Here is a 26,630-nt window from a genome sequence, read left to right as displayed (position 1 = left end):
CCCATGTAGTCACTGATGCACCAGCATAAATCCTCCAAGGTACAATATTTCCTTGGTAAAGTTAGCTTTACCTCTCTGGTTGTAGTGTGCTATAAAACACTACATAATGTAAAAGCTTCTTGTTTGCCACTGAATGCATTCAGGATGTTTGAAAGAACCTTAAGAGGTGAGGTAGATGCAGTAAATTTAAATTTAAGGAATTAGTCTTTCACCACTGTGCTTGAAATGCAACGCTGGGCACAGACGTGAAAGCAGTCCCTGCAGCAATGTAAAAACAGCGAACAGACACCATGACAACTTTAGTTGAGATTTATTTCACATTTTTTGCTACATTCCTCTTTACTCAAATCTAGGGAGCGTAGGTGGGTCAGTCATCTTAGAAATACTTTATATCCAACTTCATATCAATATGTGCTACAAGTAAAAGTGATCTTGGAGTGGGTACTGTAATACAATAAGATTTAATCTGTTCAGTCATGTCTGAGGCAACAAATTTGATTTAAAAAGATTTGATGTAAAAAACACAAACACATATACAATGAAAAAATTTACAGGTCATGACTCAGAGGAGTATTATGATCCAATTTAATAATTCCCAAGTTAGCACATGGGGGTTAGTAGCTCATACTCCCCAGTGAGGCAAATGGTGTGACATAATAATTTACTAAATCCTTTTCTTTACTGTGTATAGAATTGTCTTTGATGTTTAATTTTGATTATACTGATGTCAACTATATTTTATGGCATAATGCAACAAAATAACTTCCATTAAAGTAAAAAACACTTCATTGGTATCACAATATTCAACACCATGTTAACTGTGAAAAAAGATGCTTTGTTGAAACTAACGGTTTATGACAACTGAGACATTCTGTACTGTAAGCAACACATTAGTGACCTTTTTACAGCGAGGGATAAAAACAGACTTAGCCAATTTGCCAGTGAGACAACAAAATCAAGTCACTGGTGACAAGCTATGCAACATACTACATCAGCAATAAAAGCCTTTTTAATTTATATGGGTATAATAGAAATCATATTCAACCTAATGTAGGCTCTAAGTTTTAAAACAAACTTTGTTTGGGGATCCAGCGTATATAAATCCTTTTTAAATTGGCTTATGGGGGCTAGACAATCACAAATGTCCTTGCAATCTCAAACTTATCAAACGTCTTGTATCTTCTTATGGCAAAAAAATCTCCTGTTGCACCTCATTGTTATTCTCTAGATGGTTCTCAAGTTTAAGAAAACAAAAACATCAACAAGGAAACGAAGAAAAACAGAGTCCACAGAGCTCTGCAGCATCGAGCGTTTGGCTGCCACAGAAAAGTCTAGCACCTCCTACTGCTCGGGAGGTTTCTAGTCCAGCTGCTCCTGCTTTATCCTGTTTGAATTGGATCCTCGCTGACTTGTCCTCCTCAGTTCCCTCCTCAGGACGTACTCGCTGAATTGGGATGAGTCCACACCTCCGCCACAGGAGCCGGCGATCTCGAAGCCACGCTGTTGCAGACGCTCTAGAACCTGCGAGAGGCGGAATGGGGTAGAAGGAGGAAGATTTCAGTGGCCAAACAGGATGTCGATCACAGAGCATCATTAGCATCCCCTATTAGCACTGCAGTGACAGGCAGTGCTTGCTCACATATCTCTGAGAGTCAGTGTCAACTTGCTAATCAAGCTGCCTGACACATCATTCATGGAGGTCTACCAGTCGTCATACATTGTGATGCTAAAACACTGACATAACCTCTGACCTTTTGCTGACTACTGCAAAATAGAAAGCACAGAATCATGCAGAACTCTTCTAGTTATGTGCTGCTGAGTTAGTGCAACGTCTAGCATTGGAAACAGCTTTGGGAGTAAGCTGCAGCAACATACGCCCTGTGACGGGAAATTGGATGAGACTTTCACAAAAACGAAGAGCCTCTCATTTCGCCTCATTTTCATTGTTTTCTGGTGTTTATGTGTGTACGTCTGCGTATGTGTGTGTGTGTAGCCGTTCCCGATCTCGCAGCCTTGCAGACATCTACAGACGTGTCCGGGGGGGCTGTAGGATCACATTCCATCGAAGAGGCCCCAGGGAGCAGTGAGGCTTTCTCTCTGCCACTTGGCTCAATGTGGACTGCTCAGCAAAACCCCCTCTCCCCATGTCTCCCCCAGCCCCCAGGCCCAAGCCTCCGCCAAAACTACAAAGGTCCCCCTACTGCTGGCAGCTCTCTCTGCCCCCCTTCCTTCTCTCAAAACCCCCGCCCTGCCTCCATTAGCCGCAGATACAGCATCCACCGCCGGCGTGCTTTAATAACCAAACAGGATTATGGGCCCTGCCTGGGGACAACCTGCCAGGGAGCATGCTCACTCTCTTGCTTGCTCTCCACGACTCACACACTTCAGAGACGGGTTTGTTTGTGTGTTTTTGGGAGGGAGATGGAGATTTGACTTCCTCAGATGGAGACACAGTCCAAATCAGTTGGAAATCTTTTCAAATATGCCTCTCCTCCATCATTTATTGATGCGTATCTGAGGAATTTACCATCAATGAATTAGTGGAATGTCAATATATAATCAGGGAAATGCAATATTGCCAAATGCATGCTGAGTATAAAAGATGAATTTAAGCTTTCTAGTGTCAGTCTTACAAGTATAGAATCCTGTCATCCCCATGACATGACAGTAAAGGCTGTCTTTGATTAACAAAAACAACCTTATATGGCAAGACTACTTTTCTACCTTTGTTTTATGTTGATGTAACCAGAACAGCCTGCACAGCCTCTCCCAGCTTGACTGGCTGATTTCCTGCATGTTACATACAAAACAATGAGGAGCTGCTTGGTTTTATTATTTCTTTAAATTTAGCATTGATCCAGCAAACCGCATCACTTTATGTCAACTGAAGTGTTTCCCTGCATCTTGAATTGCCCACTTCCTCTTACTGTCAGCCAGTTTCCCCTCAGTTTTCATGTGACTCTCCACCATGACTCAAGGAGTCAGCTATTCCTTCCTTTAATGGCTTGAAATCCACCATTAACCCATTTATTGATGCTTTTCTGCAGGTTGGTACTGATGTCTACAATCAAAATGACTTATGGAATCAGCTCTAAAGGTTTTCATCTGCATGGAACACAGCGGGCAAATGGGTAAGATGTGAGGACCATATTATGAGTGCTGCAAAGGGATGCGTGATATTAAAGCTGATCGCCCACCCGCCAAAGACGAAATCATTATTCTGGTCAGATCACAGAAAAGTAAAGATGGTGGTGGACTTGTGTAATGATGGCTTGTTAAATTGATACTTTGATGAACTCATCAAAGAACTAATTTTTCTGCGAGGCTGTTCTTGTGATTCGATTAGATTTAAAAGAAAAAAAGATAAGATTTTGGAGTCTGACATCAGTAAAATTATAAAAGTATACAGTGTAACAGCAGATGAAAAGGAGTTGAATGAACAGATCATCACCTCAGTCAGTTCCTTGGGCACACAATCGAATGGAAAAATATAGAAAATCATAACTTCATCTAACCTTTGATAAATAAAACGCTCAGTACACATGACAATACACCCATGAGCAGCCAGCTGTTCCCATTACCTGGACAGAGTTGAGGTGGCAGTACCCATTAAGTGGGAAGCGGATGACGTGCGTGGAGTCATGGTTCCAGCCAGCATTGACAGAGTTGCACATGACGTCTCCGATTTCTGGAAACACGTCCTCAATTAGGGCCTTGTCGCCGCTGAGCGTGATCCTCTCGCCCAGGTCGGGCGCAACACGTACCACCAGACACTCGCAGGGGCGTGACACCCGGCTCAGCTCCTGGTCCTGGCGCCAGCGCTCCAGCTCGGCGAGCATGGGCTGCAGCTGGAAGTATCGTGCCTCCTCGTACAGCAGACTGTAGTCCTGAAGGAGACGGGACAAAGGGCGTTGACTTCAAATGCGAAATCACTTCCTTTAACAAATTGTTAAACTGTATATTTTGAATGTGTGGCTTGATATGGTAATTCTGTTTATGTATGTTTTACCAGGGTTAAGGAACAAGCCTTCATCATGAAACTTAATTATTTTTAAAGAACAGGCTTGTGGCCTCTGGTGGCCTACAGGTTTAAGACAGTGGTCAAGTAATCCCTCTTTTCCTGTCAGCCCTTCACTGTCTAAACACAGAGATGCCCAAACAACATTTAAAAAGGGATTACATTTAAAGGTCATTCGAGTGTAGTTTAATATTAATCTAGTGACATTTTTGATGCTTGACTCAAATCTGAGGATGAACTATAGAATAATTGGATATATTTACCACACAAAGAACTGTCAGGGTTTACAGGCTGTCAAAATGCTGTATATTGAATAGAATCATAAAACAGGAACAGTGTGTGACTCGTGCTGGGTGCTGAGGTCAAAACTGGAAAGATTATGATTGGCCAAAAACTTTGCAACATACTTCCAGCTATGTCAGAATCATTACTCTAAATCTGGGAAACAGCATTCTAGTTTGCATTTGTTTATTTACAGAAACAAAAATAGCCCATAGTCTTTCTTCTTTAGTCTTTTTTTTTTTTTTTACATAAACCTCAGGAATTCCCTTAAGCAATCCTACAAAACCCATATTGTACATATATTGGACAAAGATACTTCCTCCTACCTTTTAAGGTGGACTGAAGTGACTTAGAGGAAGCTGGTAGCCTAAATGCAGCAGACAGTACATCTTGCTATACTAGAGAACAATATAACCAAAAACAGAATGAGCTAATCAGTTTAAGGTTGTAGTTTTCTTTTTAATCTGGATCCAAACCAGAACAAAAACAACAAAGAACTTTGAAAACCACTGTTCTACATGAACGAGCAATAAACCATAACGAAGCAGAGGAGATGTAGTGCGACGTGTAGCACAGGGTTGCGTGGGGTAGAGGAGCAGATCCTTTACTCGCAGGACTGCAGGGCCTGAATAGCACCACAATCAAGTTTTCTCATGCTTCTCTCAAAATCTACCCAATGTGAACGTGGCCTCAGCCTGAACTTCAGCCTGTCTTTTGTCTTTGCTTATTTTAACTGACATACTTTCCACTGATTGAGTCACACTGTGGACAGTCCATCAGATAATGTGGTTATTTGTTTTCTCCCAGGGCAAGTTAAGTAATTACTGACTAAATGACACATAAGAGTAAAAAAAAAAAGAGGAAGAAGAAGGAATGCTAATGTGTCACATACAGTGAGTCTCACCCTGGATGGACACTTGGCATGAGAATGTAGAGCGCTGGAGAAATCTAGCACATGCAATGCGGTCATTGGCGCCACTGCATTTATTTATTTGTCTCGACGCAAGCTTATTGTTTTCCTCACATATCCCAAAGAATTTGTGGCCGCTAATAGCTGCGGGGCGAGCAAACTGCATCTCACGATGAGCAAATGCATTATGATTGAGCTTTGTTTGCCCTGATATTTTGTCTCCTGCATGGGAACCGTTTTCAGCAATTCAAGGCGGACCAGGGACCAAAGGCATTCCACGGCCTTAGCATTCATTGTGTGTGCTAAGTTGCAGGACTGCTGACTGGCTGATGGGACTTTACAGTTTCTAGGATGGACATCCACTCACTTTGAAGTCGTCTGGGATGAGGAGCTTGGACGTCCTGAGGAAGTTGAGGATGTAGCGGAACATGTGTCCATCCCTGTCAATGAAGTAGTGCTGCTTCAGGCTGTCCAGGACTATAGGCTCTGTGCCATCAAAGAGACGACCAATTCTACCCACAGAGAGGGGAGGGGTGGTGGGTTAGGCAGAGAGGGTGGCAAGGAGGGAGGAAGAGGGGACAACATGTCAACATTTGCAATCTTACTTGGTTTTTGCATGCAAAAGTTCAGATTCAGTTCATTATCTATATACTCCTCTTGAGGTTATGTCTCTGTTTCCTACTTCTTGCATGGTGGGAGGAAAGGGATAGCAAAAAAAAGAAAGAGACCGAGGCAAAAATGATACAGTGAGGCAAGAGCATGTGCAAAGGGATGTGACTCACTCATTTTCTCAAGCTCTGAAATGTTTTTCACACCTTCGCACAGACATGCGCACATTACCGAGCTCAATGCACGCATCAGCAATGAAGAGAGACGGGAAGAAAGAAAAGATTAAAAACAGAGGTGGTCTGAAAAGGTCAGGGCCAGCTGGTAGTTGGTTGCCTGAGGCTGGGTGCCAGTCACCCTGGGGCCCGGGCTCGGAGCGACAGTGCGGCCTCCCAGCCTCCAGATGGCCCCATGCCCTTTGGCCCTTTACTTCTGCTGTGACATCTGCCAGAATAACCAAGTTGCTTTTGTCTGTGTACTGCATCGGGCACTTGAAGCTCCTACAAATTGTTTATCGCTCAAAATAACTGTGGACTACACAAGGGAACATTCTGTGATGCTACCTGACAAATCCAAAAGCGACTGATACTGCAGATTTTTATTTTTATTTTTTTTGACAGGAGTAAACATTTCATATATACTCAGTTTCTCTCCACCAAGTGCATCCATGAGATATTTTTGTGATTTGAAGAGATGTGACATTTGACTGTTTAATGTCACAGGGTGACATTCTGACGCTGATAAACACATCTGACTCCAACAGAAACTCCCTATAACACACAAGCTCCCTCTCTGTTTCAAGCAAAATACAAGACACAAACATTCACTGCTGGCCAAAAAAACACAAACTTTCTCTCCATCTCACACTTAAAATACAGATGCACTGTACAGCAGACTCACCGGGATTCTGGGAATTTTGTTAAGGTGGCCAGGCTGCTGGTGTACATGTGTCCTCCCACATCAATGTGCACAGGGGCATTGGACTTGGTGAGCTGTGCAGGTGTTGGGATGCCCTGGTTACTCAAGGGAGACACCGGTGATCGTGTGATCATGGGCCTGGACATGCTGGAGCGATTATCCTGTAAAATGCAACAAAATATTATAACACAGGTAGTAGAAACAGATGAGAAGATATCTGTTTTCTTATGTGGATCAAGATGGGCTATTAAAGATGAAAAATACAACCACAGAGGGGATGGTGATAAAGAATTTGAACATTTTAAATCAAGTGATTGAACACATCCATCTTAATATTTCTGTAACATAACACACTCCACAGTCAGGAGTGAAAGAGAAGATTTTCCTCTCTGTAAGTTAGAGCAGCCTGACCTTGACCTGAATGTTGCCACAATCCACAAGCAACCACTCCTGTGGGCCATAATCTCCAAAACCAAATTAATTTGGAGCATCAATCTCATAGTCTTGGAAATGAGCAATAATGACTCTTGATTTGAACACTGTAATAGGATTTGGAGAAATTGTCTCCTGTTAACCTACAAACACCATTAGCAGATCATTTCTGTTAAGCTCTCAGAAGAAAATGACTTTACCCTGAAAAGTTTTAGACCCCGAGTGAAGATGGGAGGAAATACTGTAGTGCCTGAAACATCTCAGTCACTGAGGGTTACTGTGCAGTTCGATATAACGTATTCTGCACATGATTTCAACTGGCTTAACAGTAAATTAAAGCAGCAGAGTGTGATGAGCGTGCGTGATATTCAAATATCGTGACAATAGTGCGCACTCTACATTTAAGGACAGCAGGAAGACAATCCATTCACACACAAACACACACAGCAAGCAATAAAACCGAAGTGTCTCTCACGTCGCTCCTCCAACAAAAGTGACAGTTCGACCCCGAGTCTGACAGTAATTTCTCTTTTTTCCCCTCACACACAATATCGGACTTTACGCGTTTACCTGCGCCGGCATCACTGTGGTTGGAGAGGAAGTCACCGAGTGGTCATTTTGCTTGAGAGACGCTGCGGGAACAGGCTCTCCCCTGACTGCGAACATGAGTGAGGGCTCCCTGCACTCCGCCGCTCGGATCGGGAGCCGTTTGAGGGAAGCGTGCACGGACTCATCCACGGAATTGATTGGACGCGGTCGCTTTCTCGCTTTTTGATGCGTTAAGTCCATGATGTCCGTTTCGTCCATGACAGCGCAGACTTTAAGGTGAACAGATAAGACGCGGCCGGCTTTTTCCCGCACACTTGTGCCAAACGTGGAGAGGCGTGAAAAGCGGGGTAGCGAACACCGGGGGAAGAGCGGCGCCGTTGCTGTCACACGGAGCAGCTTCTTTGCAATGGCTGGGAGAAGTCAAAGCCCCCGACAACATTAGCATTGTAGCGCCTGCGGCTCTTTTGGGCTGTCGCTGTTTCAGTGGCAGGTATGTGTGCCGCATTTTCAGAATAAAATAAATGGTGCCCAAGAAAAAAAAAAAAAGAAAAAAAAAAAGATCGTCTGGTTATGCGAGTCGGGTCGACGCACACATCTGGACCTGTCACAGCTGGCCTTTGCCCTTTTGGAGCAGAGTGTCTGCGCGCGGTCACCCTCCTCCTGATGCCCACTGTTCAGCAGCAGTTTTGCTCAAACCCTCCTTCAACACAACAGACCCACACAGTCCAAAGTACAGTGAAAGACCCCCAAACGGTGACCAACCCACTCAACCACCTGGACAAAAATGGCCCTTTAACACCCTCCACCCACAAACACACACATCACTCATGGGCGCCTGACTGCTGATGATCGTTCCAATCACACAAAAGCAACCAGTAATAACATTTTCAGTCACCCAGACGCAATGATGGAGTGTAGTAAACACTCTTGTCATTTGCACAGGAAATTAATAATATATTAAGTGCCCTTTATGTGCACGAAGAAAGACACAGCTCAAGTACCACATCACATTCCTCCAACACAGCAGGCTGGCCCTCAGAGAACACGAGAACACTTCTAACATCTTCTTCATCAGTTTCTCATGGGCTGAACTCCTGACAAATATCTCAGAGTTACTGTATGATGGCTGCAGCGTGCAAACACCACTGCCGATGACAACATCAGCATTGCAAAACCACCACGCTAATGACTTCATGGAGTATAAAACCAGACCACAACATGTCCAATTGCTCTTAAAAGTACTGCCACAGCACTCTCCTGGGCTGTTTTTTTCATAGAAAATGCAGGGAATCCACAAATTTTAATAACATTCAGATTAAAATTAATTAGTTCAACCACTGGCCTTAAAACATCCACACTCCTGCTTCTCATTGGCAGTGCGAGTTTCACACCTAGATACCCAATTAGCAATTAAGCTTGCCTTTGAGTGTAGGCCTCCAATGTGGTGTGTGATCCCGGTCTGATTTGCATGCCGCTTGTGCACGCGCTGATAAGCGCAGGCAGCAGCCATACATAGTTTTAAAATTCAACTCCAGAATCCCTCGCAGAAGGCAAAGGGGCCTGCAGGGCAAAAGAGAGAGAAATCACATGGCTGCTCTTCAAAAGGGGACCTGTGTAAGGCAGCCGGCAAAGTGCGTGGGATCACACTCAGAATGCAGGTAATTTGTTCCCTGACTAATTTGTGGAGATGGTGTGTGTGTGTGTGTGTGTGTGTGTGTGTGTGTGTGTGTGTGTGTGTGTGTGTGTGTGTGTGTGTGTGTGAGTGAGTGAGTGTGAGAGCGACTGTGTGCCTGTGGAGAGTAAGTTCTGAAAACAGCTTGGTGGAATTGGATTTCCTCAAAGCCTTGTCATCGCAAAGGTGGATTGAGTGTAAAATCTGTAAGGCATTATGGAAAATTGCAGGGGAGAGAGAAGAGAGAGTGAAAGAGAACGGGTGGTTGGGTGGGTGGGAGGTGGAAGGGGGTAGCAGGTTGTGGGAATAAACTCTTATATCACAAAATCACTCTGACTTCTCGGAGGTAAAGATATGTGCGTGCACGTGGACATTTTCTCGGACTGATGTCCACATCACACCTCTGTCTGTGATGTTTTTTTACCTCAAGGACAGTTCAAAGGTCACGTCCTCACAGTCCATCAGTGAGCATGCGATGGGGGACTGATCGCTGATGCTCATGTATCAGCCTTCAGCTCCAGATGCGCACAGCAGACCTTCCTTACACACCAGCACACTTCTCCTACCTGTTGCCATTTTCAATTTGGCACATTGCTACAAAAGTCTCCCATGCGACGCTGTTTGCAGACGTGTTCCCAAAGTTTCCAGCCTTTGTGAAACAAGTCGAAACGTATGTGTTTAGGGAATTTGCTCGTTTACCCAGCTTGTGTAATTTTGTTGCACCACAGTATGCACAAACAAATCTAAAACAGGCACAGTGCATCAAAGCCTGGAGTTCTTTGGCTGCTCCAGTTACTCCTGTTGTTTTCCATCACTGGTCTTTCATGCAAAATCATCATTTTAACATCTTTGGTCTAACTCAAGCAACAAACACCGCAACTCTATTCGTGTCTTTAATAAGCTAATGCTGGGCATTACTCGCAAATGCTCCTAAAACTTAAGAGGCAAGTATCTGTCTGATATTGCTATAATCAAAGGGCCTGTTGGGATCAACACCAGCAACAAACTAGCTTTCAATTTTCCATCCCACAATGCAGCTCTTCAGTGTTTCAACATATCGCACAAGACACAATTAGCATTTCAGATCAGAGCATTAACATTCAGTTCGAGGCAGGCAGACTGGTATTTACATAATCTGGATGGGTTGTCTCTGCTTTGTTGCCCACGGCCATTTGTTTCAAATGTCCACACACAGACAACTACAGACTTTGGGTTAACTTCAGTCACTGCCGCCTCTGAAGGCAGAGAAATAACAGGTAGTGAGATTGTTGGAACAGAACGGCCTGGGTGAATACTGTGGGCTGGTTGTCTGGTCAGGTGTGTCTCACTTTGAATTCTAGAAACGGATTAGAAATTAACCACACACAGCGTCCAAGCAGTACCACACCTACAATAGCGTTTAATTTTTCAACAAAACTTTGGACATTGTCGTCAGTGTTTTCTTTCATGTGACATGTTGGCATTAGAATTTTTCGCAATAATGATATTTTGTTTGGGGTTTTTTTGTATTAATACAGAGACATGTATAATATAATTTGTGGTTTACATCTGGAGCATATCCGCAGGATGGGGCTGATCACTCTTGAAATCTGATTGGCTACCCCAAGTGTGATTAGCCCAGTGAGAGGCAGGACCTTCGCTGGAAACAGATGTTTGAAGTATATTTTTGACCGTGCAGTTTTCTTTTGCATGTCGCCTACTTTTGGAGACATTTGAGAACTTAAAGAATTAAGTATGGAAACTTTATTTGCATGGTGCCACTCTGGTGTGTTGTGATTGGTTGGACTATTTATCTTTAAAGCAATTTTAAACCCAGAATGTAAGAAACTGCAAGATGCTACCCCTGCATGAGTCAGTGCCCCACTTTGGCCACCCGAGTCCAAAAAGTGTGGACACGCCACTGGATTGCATCATGTCAGCCTCGCAAGTCTCAACTTCAAGCCAACTGCATTTCTCAAAAGAATATTTCTCAGTAACAGCTGAAGCTCTGCAACAATGTGGTAATAAATGCAGAAATGTGTTCAGTGTAAAAAAAAAAAACTTTGGCATTTAGTGAAAGGATGAAGAGGTTGTTGAGAAGAAAAAAGTTAGCAGAGCAAAGAGACCCTCCTGACCTGCTCCTGAGCTAAGAGAAATGTGATTTTCTGAATGAACTGCTTCTTAACCTCTAGATCACGGTTATCCAATCTGCGTTCGAGAGTCCACACAATCAACAACGTCCTAGAACTCGAGCCACTCTGTCAGCAATGACTGGGAGGCAATCTGAACGGTTTCAAAGTTTCACATTTTAAATCCAAGCCAGTTACATATCACAGCGGTGCTCTGATACTTATCAGAAACACATAATCATGTAGTTTTACTTCAACATTATTCTTTGTGGAGTTACTATAGCAGCAAATCAGCATGACATCACAGATAAGGAAGTGTGATCAGTGGCTGCAGGCTGTTGGTGCATGTTCACTGGCACAGGCCCATCTGTCCCAGGGCACAGGAGAGGCAGAGCCATAATATGAAATATTAGAACAATGTTTTCTCCAAAGAGTTCGAATTTAACATGCTCGGCACCTCTACCTTGGGACTCATGATGCAGTCTGGTAAATGTGATGAGAACTCACTGACTTTTAAATATTTGTCTTCTACCAGATCAGAGTCTGTTTGTTCAGGGTAATTTGACTGGGAAACGGATGTACAGATGTGTGCATACAGTAAAGTAGTAGGGTTTTGTTAACACAGCGCCATCAAGTGATCGGTCCTGACAACCCAATATCTCAATCTTCTTCTCTTTATTCCTGCGCCCTCTTAAACTGGTGAAACCGAGTGTTGGTCCTCACTACAGGCGACCTGTACTAAAAGGGTTTTGTTCATGATGTAACATTCAGTAAATTGAAATTAAATCTCCTCCACCCTGCAGTGCGGGGACAAACACCCCAATGACCAAATGCACAATCTGTTGTATGTCCAGCATGTAAAATATAATTTTTGTATAAACTTTATGAGCCTTAGTAGATGTTTATTTATACAATATATGGGTCGTATAGGCGAAATAGGTCCAGAATATTACTTAGTGAACTATGTTTGCCGAATCGCAGTCGGACCTTGGAGTTGATTACGCACGGCGCGGTCAGAGAGCCAAGAGAAGAGCAGAGGACAAAATTAGCTCTTATCTTTGTCTTCGTTCACGTAAATATGATTCTCTTAACGCGGGCACGGCTTGTATCAAAGGATGATTCGCAGATTCTGCATCGACGCGTATAAAGGCTCATCCTGTCGAACAGAATACGAAAAACGCCTGCGGCAAAATTACTCCACAATGGCGTCTTTCATTAGAGGATCTGGGGCAGCCAGGAAACAGAACAGTTTTAGTTTCATGACTAAACTGGATCCAAAAACATCTTCATGGAGACGACAAACGCGCGTTACAGTAAGTTATGAGCAAGTTATACAGCAACAGCGACACGGAGACAGCGATGTGTTCGGAGCTGAAACGCGCCAAGAGCGAATTCACACGGTGGACAAGTAGAGTATTTGCTCGACAAGATCGCAGGCTAATCCGCCGTTCGTTTAGATCAGATGTACCAAAACCTCGTATATTGTAGCCACGCGGACAGATATGTACGGTAACTATGGAACAATAGCCAGGAAGTGGTTAAATATAAGAACTGTACCGCTCGAATCGTTTGGCACATGCGTAAAAGCTGCTGCGCCTCAATGTCCCAGTCCATCCAGCCACGGAAATAATAGCAAACCAAATAAATCTCCGCTTACCTGAAACATAGAGGGGCATAAAGTATCTTTTTGTGCACCTTTTCCCTCCGATTTGGCCCACGATCTGCTTCTCTTCCTACACCAGTGAGAAATGCAATAGCTTGGCTAAGGTAGACAGAACAAAATACAGAGAATACTTGCTCCAGGGCTCCGAAACCCCTCAAGGCAAAGATCAGGATACAATTAGCTCATGTCTCTGCCCTAGTCTAAACCAATCTGCAGAATAAAACTCCGAGCAAAGGAAGAGATCACAGCAGCAGTGCCTCAGTCTTTGTTGAGTTTATGTTTTTATAAAATCAAATAAAGAAATCTTTTTTTCAGCATTTACAACACCCTCACTCCTCCTGCCTCCAACTTGCCTATTGCCTCCCTTTCGCAGAGAAGCTGATTTTAATCGTTATGATTAGTTTTGATGTAACGTTCCCCCGGGCGATTGCTACAAATGGATGGAGTGTTTCTTTGCCAGGGAGGGAAAGCAGCAGATGATGATAATTATATAGATTGTTGGTGGAGTCCTTTGATTTTTTTTTTCTCCCCTTCCACCTCTCAAACATCTAACCTATCTAGTCTGCTTCTTTAACACATGCCATACACACTGCATGTGCACCAGGCAACTTGTTGATGAGCCTGGAATCAACTTATTAAATTAATGGAATGTGGTTAATGAAATTCTCACTCTGCAGTTTCTCCTTTGTAATCTCTACAGCTTTCCTCCCTTTGGACAACCTCCAAATGACGTAGTTGTATAAATAAGCACTTGCAGCTTGCCTTGCCCCAATCAAGTCTGAATCAGTGCCTGGGGGTGATGTGCGAGCTCATTTCAAATGTTCAACCATGCATGATTTCAGGGAGATTGAGGCACTTCTGAGGCTTTTAGATTTACTTGTGGGATGCAGTCAGCAAAGGAATTACACGTTTAAAGTCTCTCCTTTTGTAAAAGTCCTTCATGTGAACATGGATAATTATTCTGTATGAGTCAAGAGTGCTGTTCTGTGCACATCTGGACACAGAATTATGTCTTTACATTCTCAACAGTCATCCTCACGCCATGCACACAGTGGAAAGAGGCTGAACTACCCGCTCCTGCGCCCCCTACTGTTCAGAGCAACTGCTTTTCACAGCAGCCATGAAAGCAAATCGATTTGGCCATGTAACTGTAACGTTACCCAACTATGAAAGCAAAACAAAATTACAATAAAACAAACAACTTTAAAAGAGAGAAAAAAAAACATAAGAAATGATGAGAGAAAGCATCCATTTGAAGCAAATATTTACAATCAGGCTGTGTGTTCAAATGTTCATCCTTGGAGAAAACTGGATCCAAGAGGAATAAGAATGCCATGAAAAGGGACCAGTGACTGATGGATGTGAGCGTACAAACAATAGCATTTTCCACTTCTCCTCATCAAAAGAGTTCCTGTCTCAGATCATCTTTTGTATATGATAAACAGAATTGCTTTTGAGGAAGGGCCAGCTATGCCTCGCACATCCGATCCAGGGACCATTAAACTTTCCACTTTTTGACCAGCATGTCCCACAGGAAAACAAACACAGGATTTAAGTGTTACGATGAAGTTATTTGCCCCAGAGGTTACTGGCTGGCGCACGATACACCAAGCCTCAGCTACGCATGCACACACACACACACACACACACACACACACACACACACACACACACACACACACACACACACACACACACACACACACACACACACACACACACACACACACACACACACACATTTTTATGCCATTAGTCTGACAAACTATAGTGAACAAAGAACACCCCAGGCCTTAAAATCCCATACGTTATCCATTTTCCACACAAATGGAGCCCTTTCATAATGGGATCCTCTCACATCAGTATTCAAAATATGCATCAGATGTTCTTGAAACTAACCAACGTAGATCTTTGAATACATGTGGTGTAAAGCCGTGCAAAACAAAGGGTTGCATTTTCACTGGATCTTGACAAAGTGCTACAGCAGCAACGGCAGGCAAGCACTGGCTGGCTGCAACATATTTTGGTGGACAAATTATCCAGATTGGTTGCAGATGTGAGTTTGCCCCAAACAGCAACTGCCTAGCCTGAATGACATCACCGTGCTATAAATGCATACACTGGAGAAAGGAGAGAGGACTCCTGGAAAACTTATTCTGCTCGCTGCAGACACTGCAGTAATTTCACACAGAAAGCTAATTCGGTTTTCTGTACTGTCATAACTTAAACACTAAACACAAGCAAGATTATGTAACACATTGTTCCTCTTACAACAGTTGCATTCATAAACAATAAAGTGCACCCTTTATCAATTCATTACACTCAGGGGTTTTGCAGCTACAGCCTAACTTGGTCTGGTATGACCAGTAGCTTAAGGTGGCTAATGTTAGCAAACATGACATAGACACTGGTGTGGAACGAACGTCCCTCAGTCCATTTCATCCGTCTTTACTTGGCCTACTGTTACACAGCCTTTTAACATTTAGCATTATCCCTTTACTTGTCACTTAGCCAAAGCCATCGCTGTTTGGCAAAAGTCACGTCACTTCACTTTAACAGTGACAACTGACACAATTTAAATACTGAAAGGAACACTCTGTATTACCACTACTAGTTTGACAGTAAAAACATCTCCAGACTTTTTGGCGACTTAATGTTTATTTAAACATTTAGGAGCAAATATATTGCTTTACTCAAACACTTCTTTGACATTAATGTCTAGTGTCAGTTAATACTGTATTTAAATGGCTAACCATGTGAACAACTTTTGCACCTTCTGACTGACCTATGCCTTGCTGGGCCTTGCAAACCAGTCTGTGCGGATGAAGAAAGATCTTGGTTTAGCCTCAGACCATGTTAATAACTGCTGCAATACTCGCCACACCCCTCTAATGGCCCGTGGTTATGTAAGGGAGTGGGATGGATAAGGGAAAGTGCTGAAGCCGCTCCAGAGCCTGACTCAATCTGCCCTGCAGGGTTGCACAGTTTTAGGCCAGAGCTGTTCATCAAATATTATCTTTGGCACAGTGAAATTTAGCTCTGGAGAAATGACTCTGTTGCTACGTTCATGCTCTAAGTCGCACCATCAGGTACGGCTCTGGGAGACTAAACATTAACAGTGGTAATTATGTGACAGGGGCATCTTTGTTTTGGTTTAGCAAACAGTAAAGACAACCAACAACCCTCTTCACCGTCGCCTTGTCTTTGTTCATGCTCTGCTCCACAAAGTCTGAGAGGTTATTACAACTTACAGTGCAAGCATGGCACACATGACAGTCTGCTCTGCTCATGAAAGAGTTTTCTATGTGACAAAAGGGATCAAAAACCAACATTTTATGTTGACAGGTCACTTCTTGTGTAGCTATGAAAAGATGAGGATCCCCATTGTGTGGGATCACTTGCAGCCCCATTCGTTGGCTTCCCTTTCAGCCCCAGATCCACCCATCCCACCCACAGTGGACGGAGGAGTCAGTGACACAACTATGAGGGGAAGAGAGACAAGAGGAGGGGGCTGCTTGGGTAATGCTGGGAGGCTCTAATAAAATGTAATCCTATTATATGGTTCCCACTAGAGGGCAACAATAATAAAGGTTTCCCTAATAACACAAGCGGACCAAACCCAAATGGAAAACAGCTCCTCCGGTCAAGTCCCACACTTGTACATATATCCTCTCATTAACCCAATTGCTGTTGGGCCACATTACACCGAAACGCCTTTGAGATTTAAGTCGTGATGGCGAGGCAAGAGTTAAGTCAAACAAATGTGTTTCATCAAACTGCAGTTTGGGCTGCTCTGCATAAAGGAATTGAAGGGGGAGGAGGAAGGGAGGAGGAGGAGTGAGGGAATGTGTGCGGGTGGGAAGTTGGAAGCAGAGCCCCGAGGAAACCAATCAGAACTTCTCCACCCTCCCTTCCTGTGTCAAAGCCACCGGGGTCTCAGGTGTGTGTTACATGAGCTAATACCTCCCAAACTTGATTGTTTGTGTTAGAGTAATCAGAGTTTTGTAAATTACCATTTTGGAAACGATAGTCCTACCATTGGTAAACAAAATCACAGTACAGTAGTATCCAAATGGTTATGAAGTTTAATTCTTCCTCATAGGCCAATTGAAATGAAAAATTTCAGAGTAGTAAAGTTACAAAAAGCTGGAATTTCATCAGATGAGCTTCTTTACAAATAAACTCTTTGCACATGAAGTGCAGAAGAGAATTTCTTTGACTAAAATTCCAGAGAAAGCTCTCGACCGGAAAAAGACGCAAACACAAACTCTCATATTTATATGATTTGATAATGTAATGAATGAGTTAGGCCGCTTCCGAGCCATCTCACATAAATGCAGTAAAATATTTATCATAAGTGACAAGGTGAGTGAGAATATCAATCATATTCTCAAGACAGCTTGAGTTATTAAGTGAGCCAATGTAACAGTATTACAAAACCCAGAATAACAAAGTTATTTATCTCTCTCTCTCTCTGCTTGTGTGAATGTGTGTGTACGCGGGGTTGTGTGTGTCTGTGTTTATGTGTCTGACAGCATCAGACAGAGAGAGAGAGAGTGTCGCATGCCTTCCTGTTCCTGTACCACCCTCCAACCCCAGAGCCGCAGACTCAAGGCAGTTTCCAGAATCAAACAATTTCACGCAGCTACTGGAGGAGGAAATGAACTGAGCCCAGAGCAATAATAAAATTATACAAATGTTATTACAGACTCGCCTGCTACTGTCCTACTTTAATTCAAATTTGGGCACTCCAGGCGGTGCTGGTGGCAGAGACCTTCCTGAATAAATCAACATTAGCTTACGTCTAAATTATTAAGGAAGTGGGAGACTTTCTTGTTTATAGTATGAATTATTAAACAAGTGTTTAACACTGTTTTTCTTCATGAATCCCCAAATATTATTTGCTAATGATCTTTAAGGTGTGTGTTTTATCTTTTGCCCCTTCTGTTGTATGCTGGGAATTGAGAATCTGAATTTTCAAGTCGCAAGAAATCTGTCTGTTCTCAGTTAGATAAGCATGAGATGCACTTTGAGATATTCTTTGCTGGCATCTGTATGATGTGCAAATGAGGCTCTAGTTATGACAATATTCCCAGTATATAGTCATTGTTGGTATTTGCAATGCATGTGAATGTAAATTAATGAATTATAGAGGCAGCCACTGTGAAGGCTATCCATGCATTACCGGTTTTCTGCTCAACATCGTGTTGATAAGCCGTGATGTTAACAAACAGACAGCTGGAAAAGCGTTGGTCTATTATTTGCTGTCACTTTTTATTTGCCTTTTCCTAACTGAAGTGTCTGCAGCAAGCCTGTGGAAGTTTGACATTTTTCTAATGAAATTTTAGGATTTGATTGGCACTTTGCAGCATCTGCTCATTTATGTAAGTGGATGAAAATGCATCGCTAGGAATTTCAGCAACATCTTGATCTGTATGCGCACAGAAGCTACTTCTAAATACTTTTTAACATTTTACTCCCCATCACCAATATGAAATTCATAACAAAGCCAAATTTCCAATCCAACAGGGACTGCTCTCCTCACCTGTCTTCCTCTATTTAATCTTCAGATGGGCAAGGGCTGATAAATCACAACCGAGTGAGCCCATTCCCCATCGTCTGTCCCAAGAGGAAATAGTCAATGCATGAAACATCAGATTTATGTACTCATTTATTTAGGCTATAAAGATGATTAAGGGGAGCTGAGAGGGTGCTGGCCTCGAGCCACTGAAGCCTTAAGGGATAGAGGCAGCGTGCCTGCAGGTAAAGGATAGTGCTGCTGAGAAATTCAATGCTGTCCATTTTCAACTCCAGTAGGCCTTGAAGAACAGCATTCGTTAGCATTAACAATTTCACACTAATGGCAACCTTTTAACACAGCAAAGCACTGAGAATGCAGTTCTGTTCAGACAACTTGGATGAAAATCAGAATTCTGTCACAAAATTGTAAAAATGCTGAGCATGCCAAGGTTGAAAATAAAAAGGTGCTTTAGTATTGACTCGCTCAGGCTCCTGTTTGAGCTCTGGGTCCCAGTTATAGGGCTCAGCAACACTTGATCCTCCTGTGTAGTTCTGAATTAATGGCCTGGACCAATTTCAAATGAAATGTGGCTCAGACTTATGAATAAAACTGACTTGCGTTTACCCACATTCGCAGTGCAACCGGTACATCCAAGGCTCGTGGCTGCCCTCCCCTGGAGAAACACAAACGGGACCACATGAGGTGATTCACAGCATGTCCAGTAGGTGATGCTGTTGTCACACATAAAAACTTGGGGAAGACGCTGAAATGGGGTGAGTTAGTCCACGTAGGAGTAAGAACTATTTTGATTTAGTATCTGAATTATCCTTCTTCCAGCCTTGAAAATGGCACTGTAGTTGCACCAACAACTTCTGTGGATGCAATGGGATCAGCGGGCCCCATCATTTCCTCCACATTACAGAAAGAGATTGAATAGCACCTGCTCTTTTAGTAAAAGAACTAAAGTGTAGACATAACAGATCGCCTCTATTTCGTGTCACACAGTGGTATTATTTCCTGTGCTCCCCACTGATGGAATGAGATTACATGAGGCTATTCTTAGAGACTTAACTCACAAGGAACACACATCATGGACATTTATCTGGCCATAGGGAGACATAATCTTAAGGGTGGTGAGCCAGTCCATCATTGATCGGAACCTTTCCCTCCTCAGTGACCAGCTCCCACTTCAAGAAACAATTGACTCAAGTGAAAAGCATTGACATCTTTGCCACTAGATTTCTTGTGAATGTGAGGAAGATGTAGATTTGTGCAGCTATTCTGTTTGCATGTATCAAAATATATCAATAAGCAAAAGAGAACTCATTGCTGATGATTTTGGATTAAAAAAAAGCTTTATTATTACACCATAATATCTTTTTTATCTTCATCACTTGCAGATTGTGAGCATAAAGCAAGAAAGGAGCAATGTTTGAACACAAAATAATCAATCACAGATCAACAAAATAGCAATAAGTTAAACAGTCAAGTATGAAATACAGCAAATCATACTGAGAAATAAGAAATTTCTTACAGGAAGTCTACATCTATAGGATAAAATCATCTACATATCACAGTTTTATGAAATAGAAAAAATAAATCCATTATGTAGGAATAGACATCATAAACACTAAACACAGTGTTTCCATAAAGATGAGCTGCTTGTTTCCCCTGACGAATGCACTGAAAATAGAGAGCACTGTAATACAACTCTGATAATAAAGCTTGTCAGAGCTGTCTTACATTGCCTGGAACCTGTAATGTGCTTAATGATCACAAGGAAAATCTCTCCTGTTGTTCCATATGCAATACATGAACCAAATGTGACACTAATCCAAAAATAACAAGGCTGCATTTTCTTCTTCAGTCCTCCAATTCAGCGTGATGACCCCACATAATTGGTTGACCCTACAGATATTTCTTTAACACAATGTATTGCGGGCTGTCATTCTGCAGCGTGCACTGCATGCTGCTCGCCAACACTGGTGCTAAATCGTTCAAGGAGGGCCTCAGGAGTGGTATTGAATAGGTTGTAGATGTTTGTGGGACTGAGCCATAACATCATATTAGCTTTATGACAATGAGAGTAATTCAGCCTGGCTGTGAGGCCTCATGGGCAGAGATTACACTCTGCTTTGAGGATAAGGTCTTTGTATGAGGGGACAGGTTCTAGATGGATGAGTTTGACTGTCATTCTGGTCTACAGATTGGTCTCCATTTCCAGTGCACGTGATAGTCATACTGAAGACAGCACTTCTCCTGTCGAGTCCTGGAAAGGATCTTTTTTCTCAGTTTTCTCCAAATCAGAGATGGTGTGGATGGAGCCCGGCTTGATCGCAATGTCCTCTGTCTCCACTTCCCTGTATTTCCCTGCCGCGTCCTTCTGAAAGACCTGCTTCAGCCTCTTCTTTACCTCAGGGTCTGGGCAGTACAGATATTCATACAGACCAGCAGCCAGGATGCCCCCCAGAATGGGTCCCACCCAGTACACCTACCATAAACAGCAAGATGATCGCATTTCATTATTAACGTCACAGCCAAAGCTATCAACCCTTCCTGCTCTGTTAGGCGAAAGACTGGGAAAAGAGGGTCAGCTCTTCATCTGAGGCAGGTAGATCAAGCATCAAGCATTTGCCACCAAGAGAAGACGCTTCTGAACATGATATCAGCCACACTGACAGTTACTGACAGTGTTATAAGCCAAGCACATCACCCAGTGCACACACACAACATGACACCATGCTGTCTGCAAATAGCTCAGTGGAAGTAATTGCCTGGGTACAAAAATTCAGAGCTAATGCTATTTTACACCTTGTTCAGTGACATCTCATTATGTAGCTGGAGGTGGTGAAAATGCTGCAAATTTCTAATTCCTCTGCACTTCTTTTGTTGGATGAAGTCATAAACGCAAGGGCCATGTGTAGGATCTTGATAAACACTCAGGGCACCTGGTTTAAGGTTTTCTCCTTGCATTCATGCATACAAGTGAAAGACTATTCTTTGAATGTATCTTTAGGTCACAGCTGTTTCTGCTGTCCTGGCAACGGGGCTGAAAATGTGACCTTACCAGATTTCAACATGCTATACTAGTCTACTGTGGTGGAGCATGCCCTCTTCAGGACATTAAAATAAAACCACCATAAGCTGCTGCTAATTATTTCAGAGCACTTGGACACCATGACGTAACATTTGAGCAGAGGGATTATTTTATGCTAACGTGCAGATACTTGGTCATAGAGAAATGTCTAGAAAAAGTGTCCCAGCCATTCTCAGGAGCAACTGGTTCATATGCAGTCCGTGCAAACTCCTGAAAGAAAGATTATCCTCTTAGGGAAGTTATCTCTTACCCAGTGGTTCTCGAAGTTAAGTGTGACCATTGCAGGCCCAAAGGATCGAGCAGGGTTCATGCTGGCTCCTGTATAAGGGATCTAGAAGACAAACAGCAGCATTGTTTTCAGTCTAAATGTGATATAAACCATAGTTTTGTATAACGCCATCATCAGAGATGTGTTTTTAGGTATAATATTGCCTTTGCCTTCCAGAACATTCTGCAAAGTGTATCTAATGTAAGTCATAATGTATGTATATATGCATTTGCTAAGCAGACCCAGGGAGAAAGCAGTTGAGCAGTGTGAGAGATAACATCTATTTCCCTGTGCATTCATTTGCTCTGCAGGGTTCAGGGAGCCCCCAGAGATTGGTTGCTATGCGATGGCAGCCTCCAATAAAGATGTGCACGTGGGTGTGAATCAGAGAGCAGGGTACAATATCACACATTGAAAAATAGATGCTTTAATGCACCTGCTCTTTCTCAAGATGCATTGGTGCTTCAGCCTTCAATGCATGCCGCAGAGGCGAGCGTTTGGAACCAGTCTTGTCCAACAATTCTTCAATGTGCTGTGTTGAATTTAAAAAGACTTTGAGATGAATCTTTAAATCAGTACTTCGCTGTTGGGGTTGGGAGCACAGGAGGTGCCAGCTGAAATGTAGATGGAGTTGCAGACTATTTATAAGGCTGATGAATTGTAGTTGGATTTTTATACAACTGTCTGAATATAAATTCAGTGTAAATATTTAATTGTTTCTACATAACCCAATTGGCCGCCATCTGGCTGGAGTAATGAGAATTTAAGGTGAGAAGTTATTTGAGCACAGCAGCTATAAATATTCTCCTAGCCTTCTTGCCCAAGCTGCCCTTTCATATCTATCGCTTATCTAACTTACTGGAAGGTACTTACTGCAAATAAGTGACCAATAGCCACAGCGAAGCCGATTGCAAGGCCAGCAGAGCCTCCTAGGTCTGTGCGTTTGGGATCACAAGTGGCGAAGACGGTGAAGACCAGCTCGAATGTGATAAGGAGCTCCACAAGAAGGCCGTGTCCTACTGAGATGTTGGAGTTCACCTTGGGAGAAGAGGATTTTCTTGATGAGCTTTAACAAACGGAACTGTGAGAAAACATATGACGAACCCAAATGTGAAAATGAACACGGTCAGACTGTTACCGTGGTCACACCGAGCGACCCTCTGACAGCAGCAGGCGTGACGAGGTAGAGGATCCCAGCTCCTGTGATAGCTCCAAGGCACTGAGCCACCACATAGAACAACGCCTTCGCCAGGCTCAGCTTTCTAGTCACCACCATGGCCGCAGTGACCGCTGGGTTAATGTGTCCGCCGCTGATGTGGCCGAAACATTGCACCATAGTGGCGATGCTCAGGCCAAAGCACAGGGAGATGAGGACTAGGTCAGCTGGGGGAGGTTTTTCCTCCCCTGCAGCCCAGTTGATGGTGGAGCCCAGACCGAGAAGGACAAAGATGAGAGTGGCCAGGTATTCTCCAGACACAGCCCTCCAGAAGTCCTTGGTCCAGATGCCTTTAAAAGCCACCATTATACTCCGACAGTTACACCAGGACAGGAACCTCCTGGCAAAAAGAATAATGAGCAAAATGATTAGCCTACTTATGTATTCCTTGTGTGTGCATGTGGCTGGAAATGTACTGAACCCTATCAGGATGGCTGCCTCTGGGCACAACATTTATAACTCTACTAGGGATTTAAGCCAGTGACTTTCCATCACAAAATGCCACACAGAGCATTCTTTAAACATTGTGTGTAGGGGCAAATGATCACACTTACAGTCAAAGCATGTAATGTTTAATTGCTGTCAGTCACTGAACTTCAAACAGTGTGGAGCAAAAATGTGCATCTTTTGACTATTAATGCCAAACAGAACATGATCTACATTCATTAAAACTTCAAGAAGTTACTCGTTGAGAATTTAAATTAAACATCATCACATTTTGTTCAGCAGAGCTCCAAGGCAACGGAGCTGCACTGATATTGTCAGACATTTCTTTTCCTAGGTCAAAAGGCTAAAACTTACCAAATGCAATAACATGTTCTCCCTCTCTCTGTCCCCACTGTGCGTGATGTGTTTTCATTCATAAATCCTGGTGAGTTATTCACCCAGCAGAGACATCTCTCCCTTCATCACACCTAAAAGTTGAAATGGCCGTGACCTGCAGTACTTACAGGAGAGCAGCAGGCTGTGTGAGTGCAGGAGTGGAGCAGAGAGCGGGTCTGTCAGACGAACATGATCCACACATTGTGCCCCGGGATTGCATCCAGCAGCTTTATTAAGTTACTAACCAGGCATCACCTCACGGGAATTAAACTGCCTGCTCAGGGGGAGGAGCCATGAGATTTGCTCGCTGTGCAAACAGTAGCACAGTTGCTCAAAGTGCCACCGCACAGTGACTCAGTCAGCCTCAGCATCTTCGTCAAATCAGGGCTTTGAAAACACGCAGAAGTTAGCACAAATATGAGGCGGAAAATCTGCACACTTTTGTCAGTTTAAAAACTTTAAACTGACCTTATTGGAAAAAAACAAACAAATTCAATCAAGCAGTAAAAGTCAGCGTTTCAGTAAGTTCTATTGAGAGGTTTTTGTACTTTACTTGAATTTTTCCATTTTGTGCTACTTTTATACTTCTGCATACTTTAGAATTAAAAATGTTTCATACAAAAAACACCATCATTTTACAAAGACCTTAATTTTGATACTTTAAGTACATTTTGTCACTAATATTTTATACTTTTCCTTAAAGAAAAGGTTGAATGTACAATGTCTATTTGCAATGGAGTGTTTTCAAACTGTGGTGTTCCTACTTTTATCAAAGTAAAGGATCTTCTTGAACCTCTGGTAAAAATACACTCCGGTGCATATTTCACACACACACACACACACACACACACACACACACACACACACACACACACACACACACACACACACACACACACACACACACACACACACACACACACACACACACACACACCAGGTTCTGGTAAGAGTAGATTATCATATTTGTTTGTATTTTTGGGGGCAGCAGGGATAAAATGGGCTGATTAATAAAATGACAGACTAAAAAAGTGTTTTATCACGTTGATTAAAGTCATATGTTTATGTGTGTACCAAGAAAGAGAAATAAACTCCAGATTTCTATTTTACCTGCATCAAGTGCACAAGGGTTTGCATTTAAGCAAACACACACATTGTTTTTCTTCATCATTTGTTCCACGATAAGCCTCCAGGAACAAACATGGCCTATTCTGTATGAACAGAAAGATAAACATGTTATTTTCATTTTAATCAAACAGTATCCTTGTAAGATGAATACAGAGATCTGTGTAAGAAGACCCCCCCCCCTTTATTTTACATTTACCTGTTTTCATCAGAGACATTCCTTTTGTTGCTATGAGCTCTACATAAATATGTGAGTAAGTAAATAAATAAATAAATAAATAAATAAATAAATACAATACAATACAATACAATACAATACAATACAATAAAAACACCATACTTGTATATAACATTTTCAAGCATAAACATAAATAATCTGCACTCACAGATGTTTTCCTGCCATGATTCAAGGTGTATTCAAGGATTTTAAGTGTATGGATTCAAACTACTACTAAACAAACTAGTAAAGATAAACAAAAATAAAAGCATGGCTCTTTTAAAGGGGGAAACTGTAGCTGCCTTCTGATATTGATCTTTAGGAAATAGAGATTGCAAACATGTGAAAAGCTATATGACTTACGCTGTAAGCAATATCCAGTGTTTACATTGCACTTGACGCCACTAAGTCATAACACACTTTCCTTCTTCAGGTGTCTGAGGGGGAAAATGTCTGCAGCTCCTTCAGAAAGTGTGAGTAGCTGCCAAACTGAAACTATTTTGGGTGTAAGCACTTTTTTTAAGCTTGCATCTATTTTACAACACTAACTACACAGCGACTTTTGCTCTGAGCCAACAAAAGTCAGTTCCCTTTCAGACGCCTGGTTCAGTTTCACCCAGAAACCCTGAATCCAACTCTCCAGAAGAGTTGTGCACTGACATTTAGCAGTATAATGAACCAAACGCCTACAGCAATTTCCCCTTTCATAAGCTATACATGACACTGCACTGTGTAAGATATGGACAGTGTCTCGCTCAGTGAACATCATGCATGAGAACATATCTCAGTTGAGGAACTGCTTTTTGTGTCATTACTACTTTATTCTGCCTAATAAAACAACAAAAGTCCAATTTCCAGTTTTATTGGCAGTCATCGCTGTTTCGTTCTCACTCATTGAATTGAACAGTGTTTGTAAGAAGTGATCAGTAAACACTGAATATTAATCTGTCTCCAGTAGACATAAAATTAGATCCAGCTTTAAAATATCATCATTTTAATTCTACTCCCATTGTCTCTGATTGTACGTATTTGTCACTTATATGAACAAGAAATAAGCAGCACTGAGGATATTTTGTCTGGACGAATCGACGTCGTCCCCGCAAGTAAACAGTCATCATTCCTTTCCTAACTTTATCGAATCTATCAAAGCATTGTGCTCCAGCTTCTTCTTCATATCAGCAGTCCATAAAAACATACTCTTTGAGT

General features: G+C 42.6%; 2 protein-coding genes across 3 annotated transcripts; both read right to left on the bottom strand.

Moving 5' to 3' along the window:
- Window positions 1–292: 292 nt before the first annotated feature.
- LOC139339421 (BTB/POZ domain-containing protein KCTD1) lies at window positions 293–13,428 on the bottom strand. 2 transcript variants are annotated; one of them, XM_070975034.1, is made up of 5 exons: window positions 13,153–13,428; window positions 6,717–6,895; window positions 5,578–5,722; window positions 3,582–3,887; window positions 293–1,521 (listed from the first exon to the last, which is right to left on the bottom strand). In XM_070975034.1, exons 1-5 carry the CDS (start codon window positions 13,159–13,161, stop codon window positions 1,360–1,362), a joined length of 801 nt encoding a protein of 266 aa, XP_070831135.1. In that variant the 5' UTR covers window positions 13,162–13,428; the 3' UTR covers window positions 293–1,359. The 2 variants fall into 2 exon arrangements, with proteins under 2 accessions (XP_070831135.1, XP_070831134.1); XM_070975033.1 differs by lacking the exon at window positions 13,153–13,428 and adding an exon at window positions 7,737–8,479.
- A 6,830-nt stretch (window positions 13,429–20,258) lies between these two features.
- LOC139338690 (aquaporin-4-like) lies at window positions 20,259–24,168 on the bottom strand. Its single transcript, XM_070973934.1, has 5 exons — window positions 24,062–24,168; window positions 23,183–23,600; window positions 22,918–23,082; window positions 22,027–22,107; window positions 20,259–21,170 (listed from the first exon to the last, which is right to left on the bottom strand). Exons 1-5 carry the CDS (start codon window positions 24,121–24,123, stop codon window positions 20,916–20,918), a joined length of 981 nt encoding a protein of 326 aa, XP_070830035.1. The 5' UTR covers window positions 24,124–24,168; the 3' UTR covers window positions 20,259–20,915.
- Window positions 24,169–26,630: the final 2,462 nt, after the last annotated feature.

This window comes from Chaetodon trifascialis, chromosome 11 (assembly GCF_039877785.1).
Source record: "Chaetodon trifascialis isolate fChaTrf1 chromosome 11, fChaTrf1.hap1, whole genome shotgun sequence".
Classification (NCBI taxonomy): domain Eukaryota; kingdom Metazoa; phylum Chordata; class Actinopteri; order Chaetodontiformes; family Chaetodontidae; genus Chaetodon; species Chaetodon trifascialis.
This window is presented reverse-complemented; position numbering and strand designations above follow the sequence as displayed.

Bases quoted from the DNA above. Each gene is read 5' to 3' on its own strand.
- LOC139338690 (XM_070973934.1), bottom strand. From the start codon at position 24,123: ATGAATGAAAACACATCACGCACAGTGGGGACAGAGAGAGGGAGAACA. The intron at 23,083-23,182 runs GTAACAGTCTGA...TCTTCTCCCAAG, and splicing joins GGTCGCTCGGTGTGACCACG to GTGAACTCCAACATCTCAGT. The intron at 22,108-22,917 runs GTAAGTACCTTC...TTTGTCTTCTAG, and splicing joins CTATTGGTCACTTATTTGCA to ATCCCTTATACAGGAGCCAG.
- LOC139339421 (XM_070975033.1), bottom strand. From the start codon at position 7,973: ATGGACGAAACGGACATCATGGACTTAACGCATCAAAAAGCGAGAAAG. The intron at 3,888-5,577 runs GTGAGTGGATGT...CGTCTCCTTCAG, and splicing joins TCATCCCAGACGACTTCAAA to GACTACAGTCTGCTGTACGA. The intron at 1,522-3,581 runs GTAATGGGAACA...CGCCTCTCGCAG, and splicing joins GCCACCTCAACTCTGTCCAG to GTTCTAGAGCGTCTGCAACA.